The following is a 20,725-nucleotide window of genomic DNA, read 5'->3' as shown; positions in this document are numbered from 1 at the left end:
AGTAAGAAATACATTTTTTACATTATAACCTACTACTCAGAAGTTTGCATAGTAGATATCTGTCTATCTACTTATCTCATACCTGTCTCTCTTTTTTTAAAATATATTTTATTGATTTTTTACAGAGAGGAAGGGAGAGAGATAGAGAGCTAGAAACGTCGATGAGAGAGAAACATCAACCAGCTGCCTCTTGCACACCCCCTACTGGGGATGTGCCCGCAACCAATGTACATGCCCTTGACCGGAATCGAACCAGGGGCCTTTCAGTCTGCAGACCAACACTCTACCACTGAGCCAAACCGGTATCGGCTCATACCTGTCTCTTTTTTTTATGATGACAAAAAATAATAATAATAAAATAAACTTTTTGGATAACGAGTTTGTGAATAGAAGATTGATTTATTTATATATTTTGCAAGGTTAGAGTTCATTACTCATTCATACATTATTGACTTAATGCATTACAAGATAAGTAAAATAAGACCCTAAAAGTATATAATAGAAGTTGTGACCCTCACCTATACACTTTATTGCTTATTTTACCATCCGCTGGGTTAGCAGACCAACGAAAAGAAAAATAAGGTGTTTGCAGCATTACCATCTCGCAGCAAATATCTTTGTTTTGTTTTTTTATTTCAAAGATTCTAGTACCCCATGCAGTGGCATCAAGTGGAAATGCAGCACTCTTTACCTTTAAAAGAAGTTGATAACACCCCCCAAATTACATGTTAATACAGCTTAGTTTTCATGTCTTGTCAAGTGTGTAGGATAAGATGCCAACAGTCCGGGAGCAAGCCTGACTGGCTGTGGTCCACCAGTGTTGTAATAAAAACAGAGCAGGTTAAATAAGACCTACTTAGTAGTAAAACTTATAAAACTGTCAGAAAAATCTTATGCACTTCATGCAATTTAGTGTGAGAAAAGCTTTCCTTCTTTTCTCACACTAAATTGCATTACTTGATGTTTCAAGTAAAATGGAGTTTGAAATTTCTATGTAAATTAGAAAATGCATTCTTTTATTTTAAGTAAAACATTTATTCATACTTCATATGTTGAAGTGCCAGTGGCAATTTGAGCTGAGTTTTCAGAAAAAGTTTAATACAGCCTTTATTACCTGAAAGTATTCAATAATACTTATTCTACTGTCAGACAAACATGGTTTTTTTTTCTTTTGATTCATGAAAAGTGGACACTTTTGCTAAATGTTTCATATTTTATAATTGTATAATTATTAAAATTTTAACGTAATCACTGTGATGAATTGTTAATTCATTAAAAACCAAACATATTTATTTGTTGATTATTATTGGTACTGTTTAGATGTGATATTTTACCCTTGTATAAGAACTTAAAATTATAAATAGGCATTTATCATCACCAAAAATAAGTTCCAAGCATCTAGATCAGGCGTGAGGAAACTTTTTTCTGCCAACAGTTATTTGGATAGTTATAACATCATTTGTGGGCTGTTCAAAATTATCAACTTAAGGGGGTATAGCTCAGTGGTAGAGCATTTGACTGCAAAATTATCAACTTAAAAATTAGCCTGCTCTAATTGGTCAAACATTTAATTAACTGCTTTGACAGGGCCAGGCCAAATGATTTCTGGGGCTTTGTGCATCCTGCGGGACTGATATTCCCCACCTCTGATCTAGATCATGGAGAGAATTACTTAAATTTGTAAAATAAATCGGTGAAAGTGTTTTTTACAATGTTTCTCTGACTCAGTTTCAGCCCTTCTTGTGTCATGGAAGGCCTGGATGATTACCGCTGCACAGCGTGTCCACGTGGATATGAAGGCCAGTACTGTGAACGGTACGAACAGTCATGCTGCGTAGAGAGTAATGATGCGTAGAGACAATATAATGAAGGATCATAATAGAAAAGTATTCATTATTTTCATAGCTTTATTATTTTCATATTCACTGGTGGTTTATATGCTTTCAAAATTATTTTTCTATCTTTAGAGTTTATCCTAAGAAACAAATTATTTCACAATTTTCTAATCTGTTTTAGTCTATAAATATATATACATACTAACATATACATGCATATATACCATTGTGTGTGTGTGTGTGTGTGTGTGTGTGTGTGTGTGAAGAGAAAGAGGTGGGGGGAGCTTTATAAGAACAAATAAATCAATTTCCAAAAGCTTATAAGTAGTTAATAATAACAAAAAGCTGGCCACACATAATTCTCATTTTAGTTCCATAGAAGATATTGGATAGCCCTAATTACATACACATCACTGTTCTGAACACTATGGCACTACATCAGCAAGTATATATACATAATTCAGAATATAAATGGTACCAAGTATTCTTAATTAGAACAACTCAAACAATAAAGTGTTGTTTATTCAGTTCTCATTTTCAACAGGCAAACAGTATTTAATAAATGCTTCCTCTCACCAAGTTTTTACAAAATCTGATAATAGATGTATGCCATTATTAAATTAATTCTAACTATAATATAAATGGTAAATTAAGAAGCACAATTTCAGACTGACTGTCTAGTGAGTTTGTCATTAATATCTCCTGGAACCATAGTTTCTATAAAATCTGTATTCTGGGTATTCAAGTGTATCACTGCCATTTTTAGTATATTTTAGGCATTATCTCTAAAGTAACAAATAGTAACTAATATTAACTATTAACATAATATACACATAATTTTTGCATAATCGATAACAGTATAAAATTTTATGAAGACCCATGGACATAGCCTAGCTCCTCTAGTTTATTTGGGTTCCATTGTCTTACCTATAATAGCCAAATAGATGATGTTCTACCTACTTTAAATTAACATTGTGAAGATCAAGCGTACAGAGGGTACTGCTGATGCCTTGCCTAAGCCCTACATAGAAGCTGCTTCTCCCATGGGAGGGGCTACAAGGCCTGAGAATTGACCCACGCTCCTCCAGCAGTTCAAAGTCCTTGACTAACTAGTATGAGTTAGTTTAGCTTCTTTGACCCTGATTTTAACAAAACGTGAGATGTTATTTATGCTACAGAGCAAATATAAACAGATATTAATGTTATCATTACTCATTTAAGAATCTTCTTTTAATATTACTAGCAATGGTTGTATTAATAACAGACATAAGTAGGTAACTAAATAATTAAATTTGTTTTATAAATTCCAATGCAGTTCCTATATGTTTGCAAAACGTATTTGCAAATAATTCTATGTGGTAACTCTAAACACAGTATTTGCATATATATATATATATAAAACAGTGCATTTACAATTTCCATGTCCACAGAAATTGGCAGCAATTAAAAAGCTTAAGGCAACACAAAATTAAAAAAGATTTCCATTTGTTTTGGAGACATACACATCACCTGAATAGATATGTACTTTAACATCCACCAGTGTGCTTTGGTATTCATGCTTAGTCTAAATTCATTTCATGCCCTTGTAAACTCCAGCAGGATGATGACTGAAAGCATCCCTGCACACCCAGGAAATTATCTGCAGTAATTTATGAAAAGAAATGTTTGATAGCATAGCTACATTTATAAATTGAAGTTACCACTATCTGCGGAAGCATGTATATAGAAAAGACCAGAGGGTACACTGTAATGTCAATTATTGTCTTCAGGCAGAGTGATTATAGAAAATTTATTTCTTAATATCCATTAATAAATAGGAGTTGGCAGTTTATATAGCATATAGAGGAGCAGGGTCATACACTATCAAATGTGAAAGGCTTGAATTGTTTTTGCAGTTATCCAATGTTGTTACAGCTTTACATTTATCATCTCTAACATAAATGGTCAGGTTCTATTTCCCTGAAAAATTGCTTTTATCTGGCTAAATTAAACCAAAGGTCCTGGTTAATTTTTTACTATAACCTTCCAAATACATTTTTCCACTTCTGAGAGATCCTTAAATTATTTAAATCACATTATGACCTGCCCAAACTCATCAGCTTCGGTCTAGAACTGCTTACACGTCTTGAGGGTCTGCAGGAGTATAGAAAACGCTACCATGCTCTTTCTTAGTTACTCGTATAATAAACTCTTTGATCATTTAATCAATCTGAACCAGCAAAGAATTCTTTCACCTAAATTTGTTAAGAAACAATTTAAGTGGATTTATATAAATGACACTTTTATTGATCATATAGTGGAAATAAAATAACAATTTTTATAATAATATATAAAAGCCTAATGTTACAGATAATTTTCTTCTTGCTTTGCCTTTTCTAATCAGGCCAGGATAAATTAATTTTCACTGTCAGCCATGCAAATTTTTACAATACCAGGTCACTGAAAATGGTCCAAAATTATTTGATCAGTGTTAGTAACTTTTGGCTTCAACATCCTATTATCTCTCAACTTCCTCCCATACTTGCCTTTTGAACAAAAATTCTGATTGTTGATTAATTTTAGACTATATATAATTTATTGTCTAATCTGGAATACTGGAAGGAGAGACAGGAACTATAATTAAACCAGGAAACAGGTAATCTGGGATCATTCTGGGTAAACCAGAGCATATGGTCTTGCCAGGATCTTGTAAAGTTGCTACTTCTGGTAATATAACCGAGGTAGCATCATTAACTGAACGAATGTATGGATGAGTGGAAGAGTCATTGAGTGGATTGCCTTTTGGGTTTATCCAGTTGGGTTTTCCTTGTAATTTCTCAGGTAGATGTTATGTATTTTATTTACACAACATTAGCCTACTTCCATGGACACACAGTGAATGAATAGTTCATCTTGAGAAAGGAAAGAGCAATAGAATTAAATAAAAGACCTAGTTTATTGTCACTTAACTTACTTCTTGTCACTCAATAAAATTTCATGGTTTTGGCACCAGTGGAGGGCTTCTTATCCCCTCTTCAGGGTAGAAATCAAGAGAGGAGGTTAAACAGTTTCAAAAGGGAAGAGATTTGCTAAAACCTGGGTGATAGGTGAAAGGCAGAGGGCAGGAGCTTGAAGCACGAAGGCAGCACACACTCAGAGTATGGCTGCCCTAAGGGCTGCTGAGGTCTGGATTACAGAGCGCTGGGTTTCTTCACGCAAGGACAGAGTAGATCTCTCCTTTCTCCAGATTCCCGCCATTGGCTGGCAGTGACTGGCTCAGGCACAAACACATTGGTTTGAGGAGTACCTGATGGGAAACCTTCATCTTTACGCTAATAGATTAGTTTTACTTAGTAGATTATTATTATAAAATAATTTGTACCAATTATTTTCATTATTGTTATATCTTAAATTCTATCAACCAAAAAAAAAAAATCTTTTTGGAGTTATTTTTTCTCTCTTCCTACATGATTTTGATTGTTGTCTCTTGACCGCCAAAGCTTAAATATTTATTACCTGGCTCTTTATAGGAAAAGTTTGCTGACCCCTGACCTATTGACTCTTGCTATCAGTTTTGTTTCATTTAAAACAACACACACAGCAGCAATTTAGAGACATGAAATCATTAATCCCCTTTGCGTGTCACTGTTTCGATCCAGGTGTGCCCCTGGCTATACTGGCAGCCCAAGTAGCCCCGGAGGCTCCTGCCAAGAATGTGAGTGTGACCCCCACGGCTCAGTGCCTGTCCCCTGTGATCCGGTCACAGGGCTCTGCACGTGCCGACCTGGAGCCACGGGGCCGAAGTGTGATGGCTGTGAGCACTGGCATGCACGAGAGGGCACGGAGTGCATTTGTACGTATACTAACGTCTCTCTGAGTCCTGGGGGCCCTGGTTCCACTTCTGTCTCATTTCCAGCGAGAGACTTCTTTTTGCAAAGTTTGGGCTTCGTTCTTTCTGACACTGTCTATAAGCCTTCTGCTGTTTGCCTGCTGTTTTTTTGTCTCCATCCTACTGAGCCAAGACCAGCTGAGAAAATCCTCAGCATGCTTTAGTCAGTGCTTTGAAGACCTACAACAACATTTCTGGAGGCAGATTTTATTTTTATTGTGTTCACCTCAGAGGTGGCATTTGTGACCGATGAAAGGCCTGAATATATTACATTTTTTTAGAATCTTCCTGATTGTGTAATTGGCTGGACAAACACTGGTTAGCCTTGAATTACAATGGACTTTTTCTTTCCTCGCTTTCATAGAAACCCATGGGCTTACTGCTTCATAACTTTCTCTTGCACTGCAGAACCTGGAAGCATTGGCAGTGAACTTGAGTATTTTTATTCTCATGTATCATACAATAAATGAAGAGCAGTTGGCTTGCTCTTTCTCTTATTTTTTTTCCCCACCTGCTTCTGGATTCAGTAATGCCATATTGAAAGTAAAACAAATATTAATAGTTATATAATTATTGGATATTATACAAATTCTAATCTAAAATAGGTCACATAAATTTAGAGAGAGACTGTTATGTTATGGCATTCTTTTCCTTGAAGGAATTTACATTAGCGGTCTTGATTCTTTATAACAAAGAGAAATATAAAATATTTCAGTATCTACCTATTTTAATGTATTTATGCATGCTAATATTTCTGGTTTTAACATATTATGTGTATTTAACTCTTAATGGCATCTTAATTAGAATTTCTATGCTCTAGTTTTGTAACCACTACCTCAAAAACTAAGGATGGCTTTAAAAACATGCACACAAAAAAAGGCTGGGTGTGTTTGGGAATATAGATTTTAAAATTATCTTTCTATGTATTTCAAACATCTTTAATGAAAATGAATTAAAAATAAAATAAAAGTTAAGTTTTTGGGGAGAGAGATTGAATGTAATAGACATTTACATTATTATATTCAGCTCATGGTATATACATATTCACTTTTCTCAAGTATAATTGCATACTTTAATGATAATTGAAGTGGACTTCCAACATAATCCAGCTTGTTTTAATATTGTTTCCAAGTTAACGTAACATAGATTTATTTAATTAGATAATTGATAGATACTCCTAATGTGAACACTAAAGTCTTTTAATTTTAAATCATCAATTTTATTAATTTTCCAGAAGTAACTTAAAAGAATCACATTCAATGTGAAGCACAAAAAAATTACATAACATTAAAAATCTGTGAGCAATAAAATGATGGGATTATTTTCTGGACATTTCTTTTAGAGGGAGTCGTCATTCTGCCCATCAATAACAATGGCTCTAAGTTCTTATTCTGATGATGATCAGTATTTTATATACATTTAGATAAATCTACAGTAAAAACAAAAACAAAAAAACTCAACTCATTTTTTCCCCTGTCACATCTGTGGATTTTAAATCTACCCAGTGACCCATAGAAAAATAACGAAGTGCCAACCTTCCAATTATGAAGTTATCCCAGCCTGATAATGTTCATTTGCACTATTTTTGTCCCATAGGGAAATGTATTTCCAACTGCTGTGCATGACACTCAGGTCAGTTGCTATGTCCAGAAATTTTTAATATTCTTCTAGAGGGTTTCTTAAATACTAGATACCTTTTCTAAAGTCTTTACAAGTATTTTACAAATAAATACATATGTCTCTTTATTTATAAAATACTTATAAAAATATTATCACTTTATAAATGATGTATAGATTTTTTTCTTATTCTGCGCTTAGTGATTTCCATTTACTATGTTATCTTTACCCCTGAATTAGCTTCACTATAGGAAATGCTACATAGAGTATCTTCAGATATTTTTTTTCTCTTTTTATAAAATTTCTCCTATTATGGAAAAATATGCCATGATTCTAATATGTTGACCTTTCCCATATTTCAGGTATGGTTCTAGTTTTGAAATGAGATAATAAAACAAGACACTGTGAGGACATAACTGATTTATCCTCAGTTCTCTTTGTATTACTTTTTAATATATTTCTTTATCCATTAGCTAGATGAGAGCAAGACACCAAAGAATGGATTCACCTGGCACATTTTACCTGCAGGGCCTGTTTTATAGCATGTGACTATAGACTCTATAGTAGAGAGGAATTTTTCTAAGGTCTGTGGGAGGGAGAGGATGGAGGTAGCCTGGTTCAGGCAAGAAAATATCTTTGTAATAAAAGAAATGTCTTCTGAGAGAAGCCAGTTCTGAGCATAGAGCGCATGCTACCTCAATTAAGAATAAAGATAAAATGGACTAAAAATGAAAAATTTAAATATATATAATGTCAATATGATAATTATGACAGAGCCTTATCCATCAGATATTGTTAAGTGAAGTCCTACCTTCTATGCAGGTGAAAAGATATAATAGCTGGTGCTCACATTCCCTTCAATGCCTTTCATTGTTTTCTAAAAGGAATAATTTGAAACAGCTCTCTACAGTGTGAACTTCTACGCATGTAGGTGATATCTGAATAGATATTATTCAACTTCCGGAATCAGGACTTCTTCCTAGTAAGCTAGGTTAATGTAAATTGAATCTCCTCTTTCAACTCTAATTCATAATTTACATATAATTTTCTAAAATGAGAACAACTGCCTTCCTCTCTGAAATTGGAAAATGAGCAAGCTATTATTTACTTAATACTAAAGTTTGATATTGTGAAACACAAAACTTGGCTTTGTTCATGTCCTATTTTCTGCAGACTAATAATTAACACAGGACTCACAAGATGTTTAAAATAGGTTATGAGTGGCATAGTAAAATGCATTGCTCTCTTAGAGAGCAGAAATTAAAATTAGTAGCTGTTGGCAAGATGTTCCCATAAAGAGTGCCTAAAATAGCATTTTATAAATACCAAATTGAAGCTTCCTATTTTATTCATTGTAAGTGAAATATTAGGAATATATCAGCTTTATTATGTATAATCATCTCAAATATAATATTTAAGATGTTGTTTTGCTTTCCAATGTTGCAAAAACAATCATGATTTTTTTTTTTTTACCTGAAATCTAAGGTAAACCTAGCTAAATGTGGTAATGCACCTGTAAAAGCTTTGTTAAAGAGCCCTAGCCAGTTTGGCTCATGGATAGTGTTGGCCTGCAGACTGAAGGGTCCTGGATTCAATCCTGGTCAAGGGCATGTACCTTGGTTGCATGTTCCTGCCCCTATTTGGAGCCATGTGGGAGGCAGCCAATTGATGCTAGAATGTGTCTCTCTCACATTGGTTTTTCTTATTGTCAACCTCCTTAGCATAGGTCTAGGCTAACAATGTTGTTGAAGAGCAAATACTCTGAGTCTAGATGATTTTCCTGGTTATTAGCTATTAGACTCAGTAGTTTGTCCCCATTGAAAAAGCTGTTCTATCAATGGACTTAAGGAGTTGTGATTGAATTGTCATATAGAGGAGGCTGATCACAAGTTCCTTTATTTTCAGTCAGACTTTATTTTAAGAGTAAGCTCCATTTTTTAACATATATATATTTAAATATATTTTTATTAATTTCAGAGAGGGAAAAGAAGAGAGAGATAAAAACATCAATGATGAGAGAGAATCATTGATCAGCTGCCTTCTGCATGCCCCACCCTGGGAATGGAGACCACAACCGGGGCATATGCCCGGACCAGGAATCGAACTGTGATCTCTTAGTTCATAGGTCAAACACTGAGCCCAGCCTGCCAGGCAGGAGTAAACGTCATTAGATTACAATTTTTACTCTGCTAGATGCAAGAAATTTATTGACTTCATAGAACAATAGAATTACATGATTTTACAGTCAGAAGCAAATTTTCTATTTTTTTGAACACTTAAACCCTTACTGGAACCATATTGAACTTATTTTTCATATGTATTTATGTACAGGATATTATTTAACATAGATATTAAATAATGTTTATATAAAGTTAAACCACACAAATTTATATTATATATATCATAACTTGGTACATGAACAAATTCATCAGCCTCACCTAAATCTTACAAAATACATTCTCTCTATTCAAAGAAATAACAGTTTAAAACCAATTTTTTTTTCATCTTAGAAGCGTTTATTTATATATAATAATAAGCTCTAAATTCATGCTAATCTAAAAGTTTCTTTTGGAAAGTGAAAATATAGAAATATAAATCATATTCAAAGAACTATCAATGGCCTTAATATGGAAGAGTTAAACGAAAATATGAATATTAACACAAATTTTATCTTTTGTTGGAAATGTATGTTTACTTATCCCTTCTTGATTAGAGCAGACAATTTATGTATCTTTGGCTAAAATTGGTTAATAGGTTTGGCCTTTTCAAAAGTACTCAGTGCATCATTTCAGCTTCTTTGGATTGGATGCAGCATGTGAATTTTTTGTGACAGTAAGCCAGTACTTATTATGCATGGGGGACTCTAGTAGAAGTGTAGTATTTTGTACTAATTGCTAACAGAAAGATGGGTAATATCAGCAGCATGATTTTCCCCTTACATATGCCCAGCTATAACAGTCTGAATTTAGTACTGCATTTGTTCATATTAGATACAAATTTATCCTGACATTTTTATAGGCAAAGTCTCAGAAACATTTAGTCATATAAAATATAATCATAGTCTTGAAATATTTGCTTTTGCTCCCATGCATTTTAGGAAGGATCTCACTTTATAAATCTAATTTCTATTGCACAGGAGGAGAATGGTTTAAAGATGTTTGTTTGGGGGAGGGGGGCTTAAGGGGTCCTGATTATTAAATGTGTTAATTTACATTGAACAATTATTGCACCCTTATGAAAACATACTCATTTACATAATTTGAATATTCCATGTCTCTATACACTCTTCAAATCTCCCCTATCATAGTGAATTAAATGTGGTTTTCATTTGCATCCCATTTCCAGTGTTTGTTGCCAGACATTTCAGACTTTTTGAGGGCAAATAAAAGTAGCTTGTGGTGTAAGTAAAATATTTTGTGTCAGAACAAAATAGCAAGTCATTATGTAAAGGGCACATTTCTCCATGTGTTTATCTTATAACTGCACTAGACTTATCCAGAAGCTTTGAAAAAAATCCCCATGGCTGTCGTGTTCATAAGTCTTTCTGACCCCTTTGGACAGATGTTAGAATATGACTTGGAGCATAGATAAAACTTACCCTTCACTGATGGAAATGTGCTTGCACTTTGGGCCCCAAAAAGCAAGTTCAGAGACCATAAGACATGGGATAATAATAGACCTTTGGACACAGAGACATAAAATGGAATATATGAGTCCTTGAAAGAGCAATTAAATACATTTTCATTTCACAGCTGAAGATGAGAAACCAAAACAGATGGGCAGGGGGTAGAATCAATGAGAGAAAAATTACCATTCATTATGCCTCTTGGCATTCTCCTTCACCAATTTACTCGATAGTATATTACAGTAAATCAGATCTAGTTCTGCATTACGGTCCCTGAATTCTTTTTGTATGAAATAAAAACTGAGAAAACTTTTTCCTGGAAAATTTTGGAACCATCAGTAAGGAGCCTCTAGCCATACATTATCAATGAGCTGACTCAATTCCTTCTTGGAAATTGGTAGACTATAAATTAGGATAAATTAGAAATTGAACTAGCAAAACATTTCTGAAGAACACAGGGCCCTAAGAAAGCATGGTCAGATATTATAGTATCAAGTATCTTTCAAGATCTTAAAATTGAAAAAAGAGCATTTGCTTACTTACCTCCTGGGAATATCTGCCCAAAATACATCTTCACTAGAAGTTAACTGGGGCTTTTAAAACAGTGATGAACTTGGACTCAGTGGGAAACGATATTTCATATTCTTCATAACTTGTAATATAATTAGGATTTGTAACTAATACTTCTTTTTCGTTTCTGTTCTAAATTTACACTCTAGAGACCATACATACAAAATTTGGGAAGGGATATCAATTCTCTACACTGCCACTTCAAAATGCAATAGCCAAAAATAACACTGTATATATTCTCAGATTCTATGGTTGGCAATTTGATTGGGCTCCATTGGATAGTTCTTTTGTTGTCATGCCTGAGGAGGCCCAGATGGGAGTCCCAGATGGCCTCCTTCACTTGATGGGGCCTCAGCTGGAGTGGTTTGGCCTGCCTTTCTCAAGATCAAGTTGCCTCTCTTCCCCAAGCAGGCTAATCTGGGATTGTTGACAAGGCAGTAGGGAGCCAAGAATGTGGAAATAGAAAGTGCAAAACCCCTTGAAGCTGAGGCTCTGGAGTCACACTCTGTGAGTCAGAGTGAGTCATAGAGCCAACCCAGATTCAAGGTAGGCAAACAGACTCTACCTCTTAGTCTGAGGTGGAGGCGCAGCAAAGAAATGGCAATTTTTACTGCTCCCCAGAAATGAGCATCGTCTTTATCTGTTCAGTAACCCTTCTTTGTTGTTTCTTTCTTGATAATCTTTCATATCTCTTTGCTTCTCCTCCATCCCTCCATTCCAATAACTCTTTTCCTGTGTCATAACTGAATGACCTCATGAAGATATTTTAACAGTCACCTCACTGACAGCAGTCAGTCTCTGCCTTTTAATCTCTCTAACCATGTTTTTATTCTATTCTCCTGTTACTTACACACCTGTGTAATTCCCTATTTTCTATCATTGATCATTATGTCCTCACTTTCAGACATTTCCTATTTGGACTCTCTCCTTCCTATTCTCCTCCCTCTCTCAATTCTTTTCTTCTAACTCCCTGGTGGTATTCCCCAAAATATTGTCTGCTCTTATTTCACAATGATATTAGTAAAGAACTATTTATTAATTGTTTACTATATGGAAGACCATTTCCTAGATGCTATGGTCAAAGATAATGAAGGTCCCTCCTCTAGTGAGGGAGAAACAATAAATAAAGTAATAAGATGGCCGCCACACACATGAGTGTTAAGGTAACAAGACAAAGGGAATGCTGTAGGATTGGTGGGGACAGTAATCGCAGAGTCATTACAGCCTTCCCCTCTGAGGAAGTAACCCCTGAGCACTTGACCTAAATATCCAAGAGCCACATAGGGGAAGATAGAGGGAGAAGTGTTATAGGTAGAGGAGGCAGCAGGCAAGATAATGTCTTCCAAGTCCTTGCTCCCTCTAGGATTGAGTGAACACCCCTAAAGTTTGTTGCCTGGTCCAGTGGTTCTAAACATTGGCAGCATGATAGAATCATCTGGAGTCTTTTAAAAATACAGATGCCTGGGCCTTAGCACTGACCCATCAAATCAGATTCTTCGAAGGTGAGAAGGGGATTTACCTATTTTATTAATCCTCACACATTCTAATGTGCAGCCCAACTTGAGAACCACTGACCTACAGCAATGCTTTCCAAACATCAGCATGCCCAGGTCACAAGGGACTGTTTCTAAAATGCAGATTCTGATTCACCAGACCTGCGGTGGGTCCAAGATGATCCATTTGTAACAAGCTCCCTGGTGATGCCAATACTGCTGACCGGGTTGCTCCTCCAAATGTGGTGCATGGATCGGAAGGTTCAGTGTTCACCTGCAAGCTTGTTAGAAAAGCACATTCTCCCTCAGAGAAGCAGAAACCAGGTGATTCATTCACCTGGAATAAGAAACCCTGAGGTGTGGTCTAGCCTTCTGTGAATTAAGAAGGTCTTCCAGATGATGCTGAGACCCACTCCAGTTTGAGAACCAGCCTGTGTCCTGGTATTTAGACAAAGTCAACTCGGTACCTAATTGTGCTCCAGGTTGTGTTTTTGTAATTGTTTCATGTAGACAGGTCTGTTGAGGCTTCTCAAGCACTTGCATTGACCTGAGCGTGTGAAGCCACAGTGCTCTTCCTTTCACTCACTTCCCGCGCAGAGCAAACTCTCTGTCATTCTGGTTAGAAGAGGAAGAGGTGCAGCCCTCCCTCCAGACTTCAGCTGCTGCCTCTAATGCCCCTTGCTTGCAAGGCCTCAGGAGCTTGCAAAGTCCCTGCAGGTGATGCTCCACAGATGCAGGTGTCACCTACAAGGGTGTCATTTATTGAAAGCCCTGCTGGGGCAGTTTAATCCCTAAGAAGGGGGAACTCACCTTTAACTGCTGTACTATCAAAAAAAAAAAAAAAAAAAATCACCCTCTGAGCTGCTTCTCTTTGTTTACAAGCTTCCGTTAATGGTTTTCTCTCCATTAGGCAGCTCAGGGGAGTGCTGTTTAGAGAACTAATTGAATTTTGACAGTTTGGGGCATGATCCAAAGCTGCTCCAAATATCCATATTATCTACTATGTATTTTTCTCTCATCTAACGTGTGTAATTTTGATACTTCTATCTGTAGAATATAAGTTAGAAATTATGATTCTTTACATGAATATAGAATATGAATATGGCAGGTAAAGAGTAAAATAAAATTTTTGAACTATGTTAAAACTGAATATGTATATTTTTAAATCTTCCAGAAAAATCAATATATTTTAATTTTAGAAATTATACTATTTTTAAGAGGTTAATTTGATATTGAAGAAACAATCCATTTTTTTTCTCCACCAACTCTACCATTAGGCCCGTTTCACAACCACCAAATAAGAATAGTCCTCCTTTCTAATCATTGAAAACATTATGAGCAGAACATTAGCACTTTTGGTACTTATAAAATATTTTTTTCTGTTCCTTAGCAATTATTTATCTACCAGACTGAATTAGGTTAATCATCAAAGTAGAAATTTGTGGGACTGCATCTGATCATGCATGGGTGGTAATGTGCTGAGAAAAGGTTGGCAAAAAAAAAAAAAAAAAAAAAAAAAAAAAGTAAATAGGTAAATAAGTATCGTTATGAAGGGGGAATGGAAATTATAAAAAGAAAAATTCTTTCGTTTGCATTTAAAGAAATCTTCTCAATATATGTAAAGCTAGCAATTTATACAGTTTTTGGATATGTAGTACATGAAGCATGTGGAGACACAATTGCTATAGATACTCCACAGTGAAGTCTAATGTAGCGTCTCATACATTCGCAAGCATTTTTATTTCCTAATTACAGATTTTCTCTAGATTGTTCTTGTGGAAATTTCTGGGGCATTATAATGCTATATTTCAAATCTTACTTCTCCTTTAATGCTCCTGCAATACACTTGTTCTCCTCACAGTCCCTTTGGTTCCTCAGTTTCTATCAGGTTCTGGGCGGCCGTTATGTTTGCTCATTTGTTGTTCTTTTTATCCTTTTCCAACAGTCATTCATTCGAAAGTGTTAATTGTCTGAGATGAGTAGCATCATCGTTCACAGAATTATACTTGGGCCATAAAATATTTCAGGGCTGAAATCTTGCAACATCTGCCTGTGATACTTTGCAGCAGTAAACAGTCTTCATTGCTTCCTTTCTGCAGTTTGTGGAGATGAGTGCACGGGCCTTCTTCTCGGTGACTTGGCTCGTCTGGAGCAGATGGCCATGGGCATTAACCTCACGGGCCCGCTGCCTGCTCCATATAAGATGCTGTACGATCTGGAAAATAGGACTCAGGAACTAAAGGTAGGTTGAGGTGGGAACAGCAAGGGCCAGGGAAAAGATGACAGAAGTTTCAATATAATTGCTAAATGTAGAATGTTAGGGACATTCAGAAGCTGTCTTAACCAGTGTTTTTCAAACCTGAGAACTAGAATATACAAATTACTATTAAGGAAAAGAGGTGCATGTTCCCCCAGTGTTTGGCTTAAATTACTTTTATGATGTTACTTAAATATGTGCAAACATAAAATCCGGTATGAACACCTTATACTTATAACTCAATAAATCAAAACACACTAATTCTTACAAAAGCCTCAAAAGCCAATAAAATTCAAATTAAAGGCATTAATATAAAATAACAGGTAAGTTTTACTAAAAGCAAGTTGCTGCTGGCAACAAGATCATGTGGACTGCTTCCACATGGGCACACACCATGCAATAACCACAGCTCCCTCTCACCTTTCCACAATTTGAACTGGAGAGCCCCTTGCACGGGGTCCTAACATGGCACTTGGCATCACTTGACAAGTCCGAATGATTTATGTGCTCAGTCTGCCCTATGATTGACCATGCATGCAAATGGAGGTACTGAAGTCACGTGGTCCTTCACCTCTCAGGTGCCCAGTAAGGTTCCAGAAATTCTTACATTTCAATTCCATATCAAAATGAAAACATAAGATTAAAACTTTGTGCTAGAGAACAGGTAGACCTTTTAAAGTACTTCACTAAAAACTAACTTGAAAAACACTATTCTAAAACACCATTAAAACATTCACTATTTAATGGAATAGGATAAATAAAATGTTTAGGAAATTGGGGTTCATCTGATGAAAAAAGATGAATGAAAGGGGTCTACATATACAAGGTTGGTCAATTATTAGGTATTTTTTGAGAAATTCTACAGTGCACTTGGTTCCTTGGGGGCTTCATGACTCCTATAATGTAGTCATTACTCTCAAGAAGCTTAGAGTCTATGATTTAAACAAATAATTAAATAATACAATGAAACAATTAGCAAAAGTACATAGTTAACATGTGCTTAATAAAAATTTAACATAAAATAGAGTACAAAGATTGGCAAAATGGGTAAGATTTATAGTAACCAGGGAAGGCATTATTAATGAGTGTGTAGTTTATGTTGGAAAATGAAGCATTGACTTAATTTTAATAGGCAGAGGAATATTGGTGAGGACTGGAGAGAAAAATCTAAGATTAATTTAGTAGGCACTGACTGGCAGAGTCTCTTTTAGGGAATGTATGTGTTGTTTTTTTTAATTTAGATCATGGCCTTTAAAGTAAATGTTATTCCTGCTTTCCAGAAGAAAGCAATAACAATGATAGCAAGAATAACTAACATTTATTGGCAAATATCTCTGTGGTAGGCAGTTGACCCACGTTGCTGGTCATATTATACATAAATCTTAAAGAAACTCCAACAAGTAGGAAAGAAGTACTAGATCATCTACACTTTTTTTCAGGTAGGGAAACTGAGACACAGAGAAGTTACATGTGAGACCCAAGGTCACATGGCCAGTAGGCATAGAGCTTGGATTTGAATAGAGGCTATATTACTTTAGTGCCTGTGAGAAGGGAGCCACCTTTGCAAATCTCAGAGAGAGATAATAACTCACTTGGGGGAATTCATTCCACCATAGGTGAGGTCGCCCTGACCCCAGGCCCATACAAACTCTTGCCACCTAATTTAAGAGAGCCACATAAGCAGAGACAGGTATGAATTAGCTAAGCCTGTCAGACAGACATCAGAAGTCAGGCCTACTAATAAAAATTAGCGCTTAAGATTTGAGTGGGGCATGCTGACATAAAGGGCAACCTTGAAAGCCAGGCAGAGGGATCTGAGTTTACCTTGGTGGCCCAGTATTCAGGAAATGGGAAGAGTTTTAATAGAGAAGATGCTCACCAGTTATTTTTCTTATACGTGGAGTGAATACAAAGAACATTAAACTAGAAAAGCGAATACATAATTTAAAATAATAATAATACTTAAGAAATAGATGAAGTACTAAAGGGCCTATGAAGGGCTTAATTTGCAGCCATGATCTAAGCCAGGGGACTTAGTTAGCTACTTCCTTAAGGCTGGGTGTTGGTCAAAATGACCTTGATTTTCCTTAAATTCCAGTCTTTCTTGATTCTGTGTTTGAGTTCTTCTACCTAATCCATTTATTATCTGCATACTTGGGATCCCATTTTGATATTTTTAAACCTTAAGCAAGTTATTTACCCTCTTTGTTTGGTTCCCTGAACTGTGTTAATGCTCCCTGGGTTCCAGCCAGAGACTACTGGAAACACACATTTTATGGTCCAAAACTGGCTTTACTAATTCTTTGCAACAAGGAATACAACAAGGAAAATGAAAGCAAACATTACAAATAACTTAGTATTATTTAATTATTAGTAGTATTAGGGTTTGTGCCAGGCAATGTGGGGCACGTTCAAGGAAGTAGGACTTTGTGCTGAATTGGGTGCTATTAGGAAGTGGGATTAATCCCATAATTGAGTATTCTAATGAATCTTATCTAAAAGAAGGGAAGAACAAAGGGAGGCTAAAGCTCCAATTAGGAAGGAGGCAGTGGTCACTCACATCAGGCAGAAAGTGGGATTTGGATATTTCTGTGGTCTGTAAGAGACCATGGTTTTGTCTGTGCTTAGACAAGATTATGGAGTCGTCTTATTTTGTTTCATTCATCACTGTCACAGAATGCCCTGTCTCACGTTAACATCCTGTGAGATTGATTATGTTCAATGGGAGAAAAAATGGCCTTGTTGTGAGAGCCAGGCCAGCTCCTACCGACACTCAGGTCAGGCCAGTTAGCCAGTGCCTGGCCAGTTTCCTTGGTCAAGGACTCCCGTCCCCTTTTCACCCTGAAGTGGAATCTTGGTAAATTGAAATGTGAGCTTTAAAAATTCAGCCTTCATCTTGACTCGCCCCTTTACTGGCTATATGATCTGTGTAAGTTTTTAACTCTCTTCAAGCTACAGTTTCCTCCTACACAAAATGAAATAACACTTACATCATAGAACTGGCATAAGCATTATGAGGAGGGAAAAAAGCCTGAAGTATAGTCATTTCTCAGTATACATGCTCAATTGAAGTAGTTTTTTTCTCTTTGCTTCGAAGGTGAGAAGGCTAAGTTTTTGTACATAAAGGGAAATGTTCTGTTAAATGTTCAAGCTCATAATCACTGCAAAAGCATTTACTAAAATGTGTAAATGAATGAAATCTTTTTCAGCACTTGCTCTCACCTCAGAGGGCGCCAGAGAGGCTCATTCAGTTGGCAGAGGGCAATGTGAATACACTGGTGACAGAAATGAATGAGCTTCTGACCAGGGTAAGTTGGCAAAATTCTAAATCTTCTTAAAACAGATAGATCATGTCAATTAAGGAAAATTACTTCAAATTTCTGAAATGCAAATCTTGTTCTGAATTCCCATTTTGGTGCATGAAATATATGTATTTTTGAATTGTTACTTTTGCCTCAAATAAAACCTGAGAAAACCACTCTGACTTGTTTGGCTCAGTGGATAGAGCATATGCCTGCGGACTCAGGGGTCCCCAGTTCGATTCTAGTTGGGGGCATGTGCCTTGGTTGCGGGTGCATGCCCAGTGAGGAGTGTGTAGGAGGTGGTTGATTGATGTTTCTCTCTCATTGATGTTTCTGGCTCCCTATTCCTCTCCCTTCCTTTCTGTAAAATATCCAGTAAGATATATTATTTAAAAAAATAAAAATAAAACAAAACAAAATCCTGAGAACCTAGTAGCACACAAAAAGTTGTGAAGTATCAGGAGCAATAGCTAAAAATACCAGAATGGCAGTATTATTATGAAAACTCTATCTAGTATATTCCATGGTGAAGATTTTTTTTATTAATTCTGAAATTCAAAAGCACTGTCTTTGCCTCTGTAAGGAAAAAAGAGAAACAAATGAAAATACTTGTAGCCTCTTTGATCTCCTCATGGGATTTTTGCATTTGTATAGAAATGTAGTCTCTATCAGTATTCCCACACAAAAGGAAAATCTTCTTTATTGTGAAAATTCAAGGCATTTAAGACACCTTTTAGAATAAGAATGTCAAGTCCATGTTGCTTTTATCGGGCTCAAAACTGCAAGAAGGCTAAGGTTCTCTTTTGCTGGAAGAGAATGAGTAAAACAACATAAAGTTCGCCATCTTGTGGCCAGAAAAATGCATGAACAGGAAAACTGGCCTGTAATTGAGGGATTCAGTTTTATTACCTACGAATGTTAAATAACAAAGGATATTGGTACAAGAACGTTCTTACAAATTAATTAGTCCTTTTTTTTTTTTAAAAGAAGACATACCTCAGGCCATACTGGGAAGTGAATTATTAATGGTCATGCATACAGTTCTCTAAACCCAGGTGTTATAAGTGGAAGTGGTGTCCTCTTCCCCACTGGTGCTAAGGGTGGGGTCCTTACAATCCTCTATAATAATAAAAGCTTAATATGCTAACTAGACTGCACTTCCTTCCAGACCAAGCCTGGCGGGTGGGGGCCGAGACCAAGGAGGCTGGGGGCCGAAACCCTTGCAGAATTTTGTGCATCGGGGGCCCCTAGTATTTCAAAAAAGAGGGTTTTCCAAGACTTGCATGGGAGGATGAGCGATTTTTATTTACATGGAATTACATCTCTGGGTTCCCAAAGTCCCATTTCCCTTAACCCAGTCCCAAAAGATGTACAACTGGGGATCCAGCAGAGCCAGGAGCAGAGCCAGCATCCGAAGTTTCCTATCCATGGTGGAGTTGGGTTCAGGTCAGCATCAGGCTAGTTGCACTCCATTAGTCCATTGTGTGGGGTCCACATGTCCCTGAGCCATGTGGGTGAATGCCGTGGAGCCAAGTGAGTGTGCCCCCTACAACAAGAAAGCCAGGGGCCAAGAGGGCAAGAGAGTAAGAGCTTCTGTGTTCAGGGGATTAAATACCTCAAATCTTCTTATGCTTGCAGTGGCCATGACTACTCTGGCCAATGATCTATTCCCTGGTGTGACTAACACAAGTACCTCTCCTGTTCACCCAGACTTTACTGTGCACATGTTTATTCTCCTCTCTGTCCAGTCCCTTCCCCCAGCCATCTATGGGGAGTGTTAAACCACAGATTCCTGTCAAAGCTGCATAAATGGCATGCCTACGACATTTGGTCTTCCCTTCCTCCTCTCCAGTTATTCATAAGAAGGTTAGTTGCAATAGTATCATTTCACAATGGTATGACCTAAGTAGGCCCAGTACCCAGCTTCCTACTAGCCCAGTATTGTTTCCACCTCACATGATGCTGGTTTAGAAAAATTTCCACAGCGACATCAAATGGACTTCTAAACAAACAAACAAAAAAATCTTCTAAACAAAAAAATGCTAAACCATGACCCTGATGTCACAAATAGCATGCAGAATGCTTTTTTCATCATCTCATACCAGCAATGTGGAGTGTACAAATACAAAATAGAGTTTCTTGCCAAACGTAGTTAGAC

General features: G+C 36.4%; 1 protein-coding gene across 2 annotated transcripts in view; it reads left to right on the top strand.

Moving 5' to 3' along the window:
* LAMA2 (laminin subunit alpha 2) overlaps window positions 1-20,725 on the top strand; it is a 447,053-nt gene that overhangs the window by 308,879 nt on the left and 117,449 nt on the right. For both annotated transcript variants that reach the window (XM_084889596.1, XM_084889597.1), the window contains 4 exons: window positions 1,729-1,815; window positions 5,474-5,667; window positions 15,108-15,250; window positions 18,475-18,573. In XM_084889596.1, the coding sequence (XP_084745722.1) occupies window positions 1,729-1,815; window positions 5,474-5,667; window positions 15,108-15,250; window positions 18,475-18,573 (523 nt within the window). The remainder of the gene's footprint in view (window positions 1-1,728; window positions 1,816-5,473; window positions 5,668-15,107; window positions 15,251-18,474; window positions 18,574-20,725) is intronic.

Source organism: Pipistrellus hanaki (assembly GCF_964339955.1).
Source record: "Pipistrellus hanaki genome assembly, chromosome: 7".
Lineage (NCBI taxonomy): Eukaryota > Metazoa > Chordata > Mammalia > Chiroptera > Vespertilionidae > Pipistrellus > Pipistrellus hanaki.
Note: the sequence above shows the minus strand (reverse complement) of the source record. Positions and strands in the feature narration are given on the sequence as shown.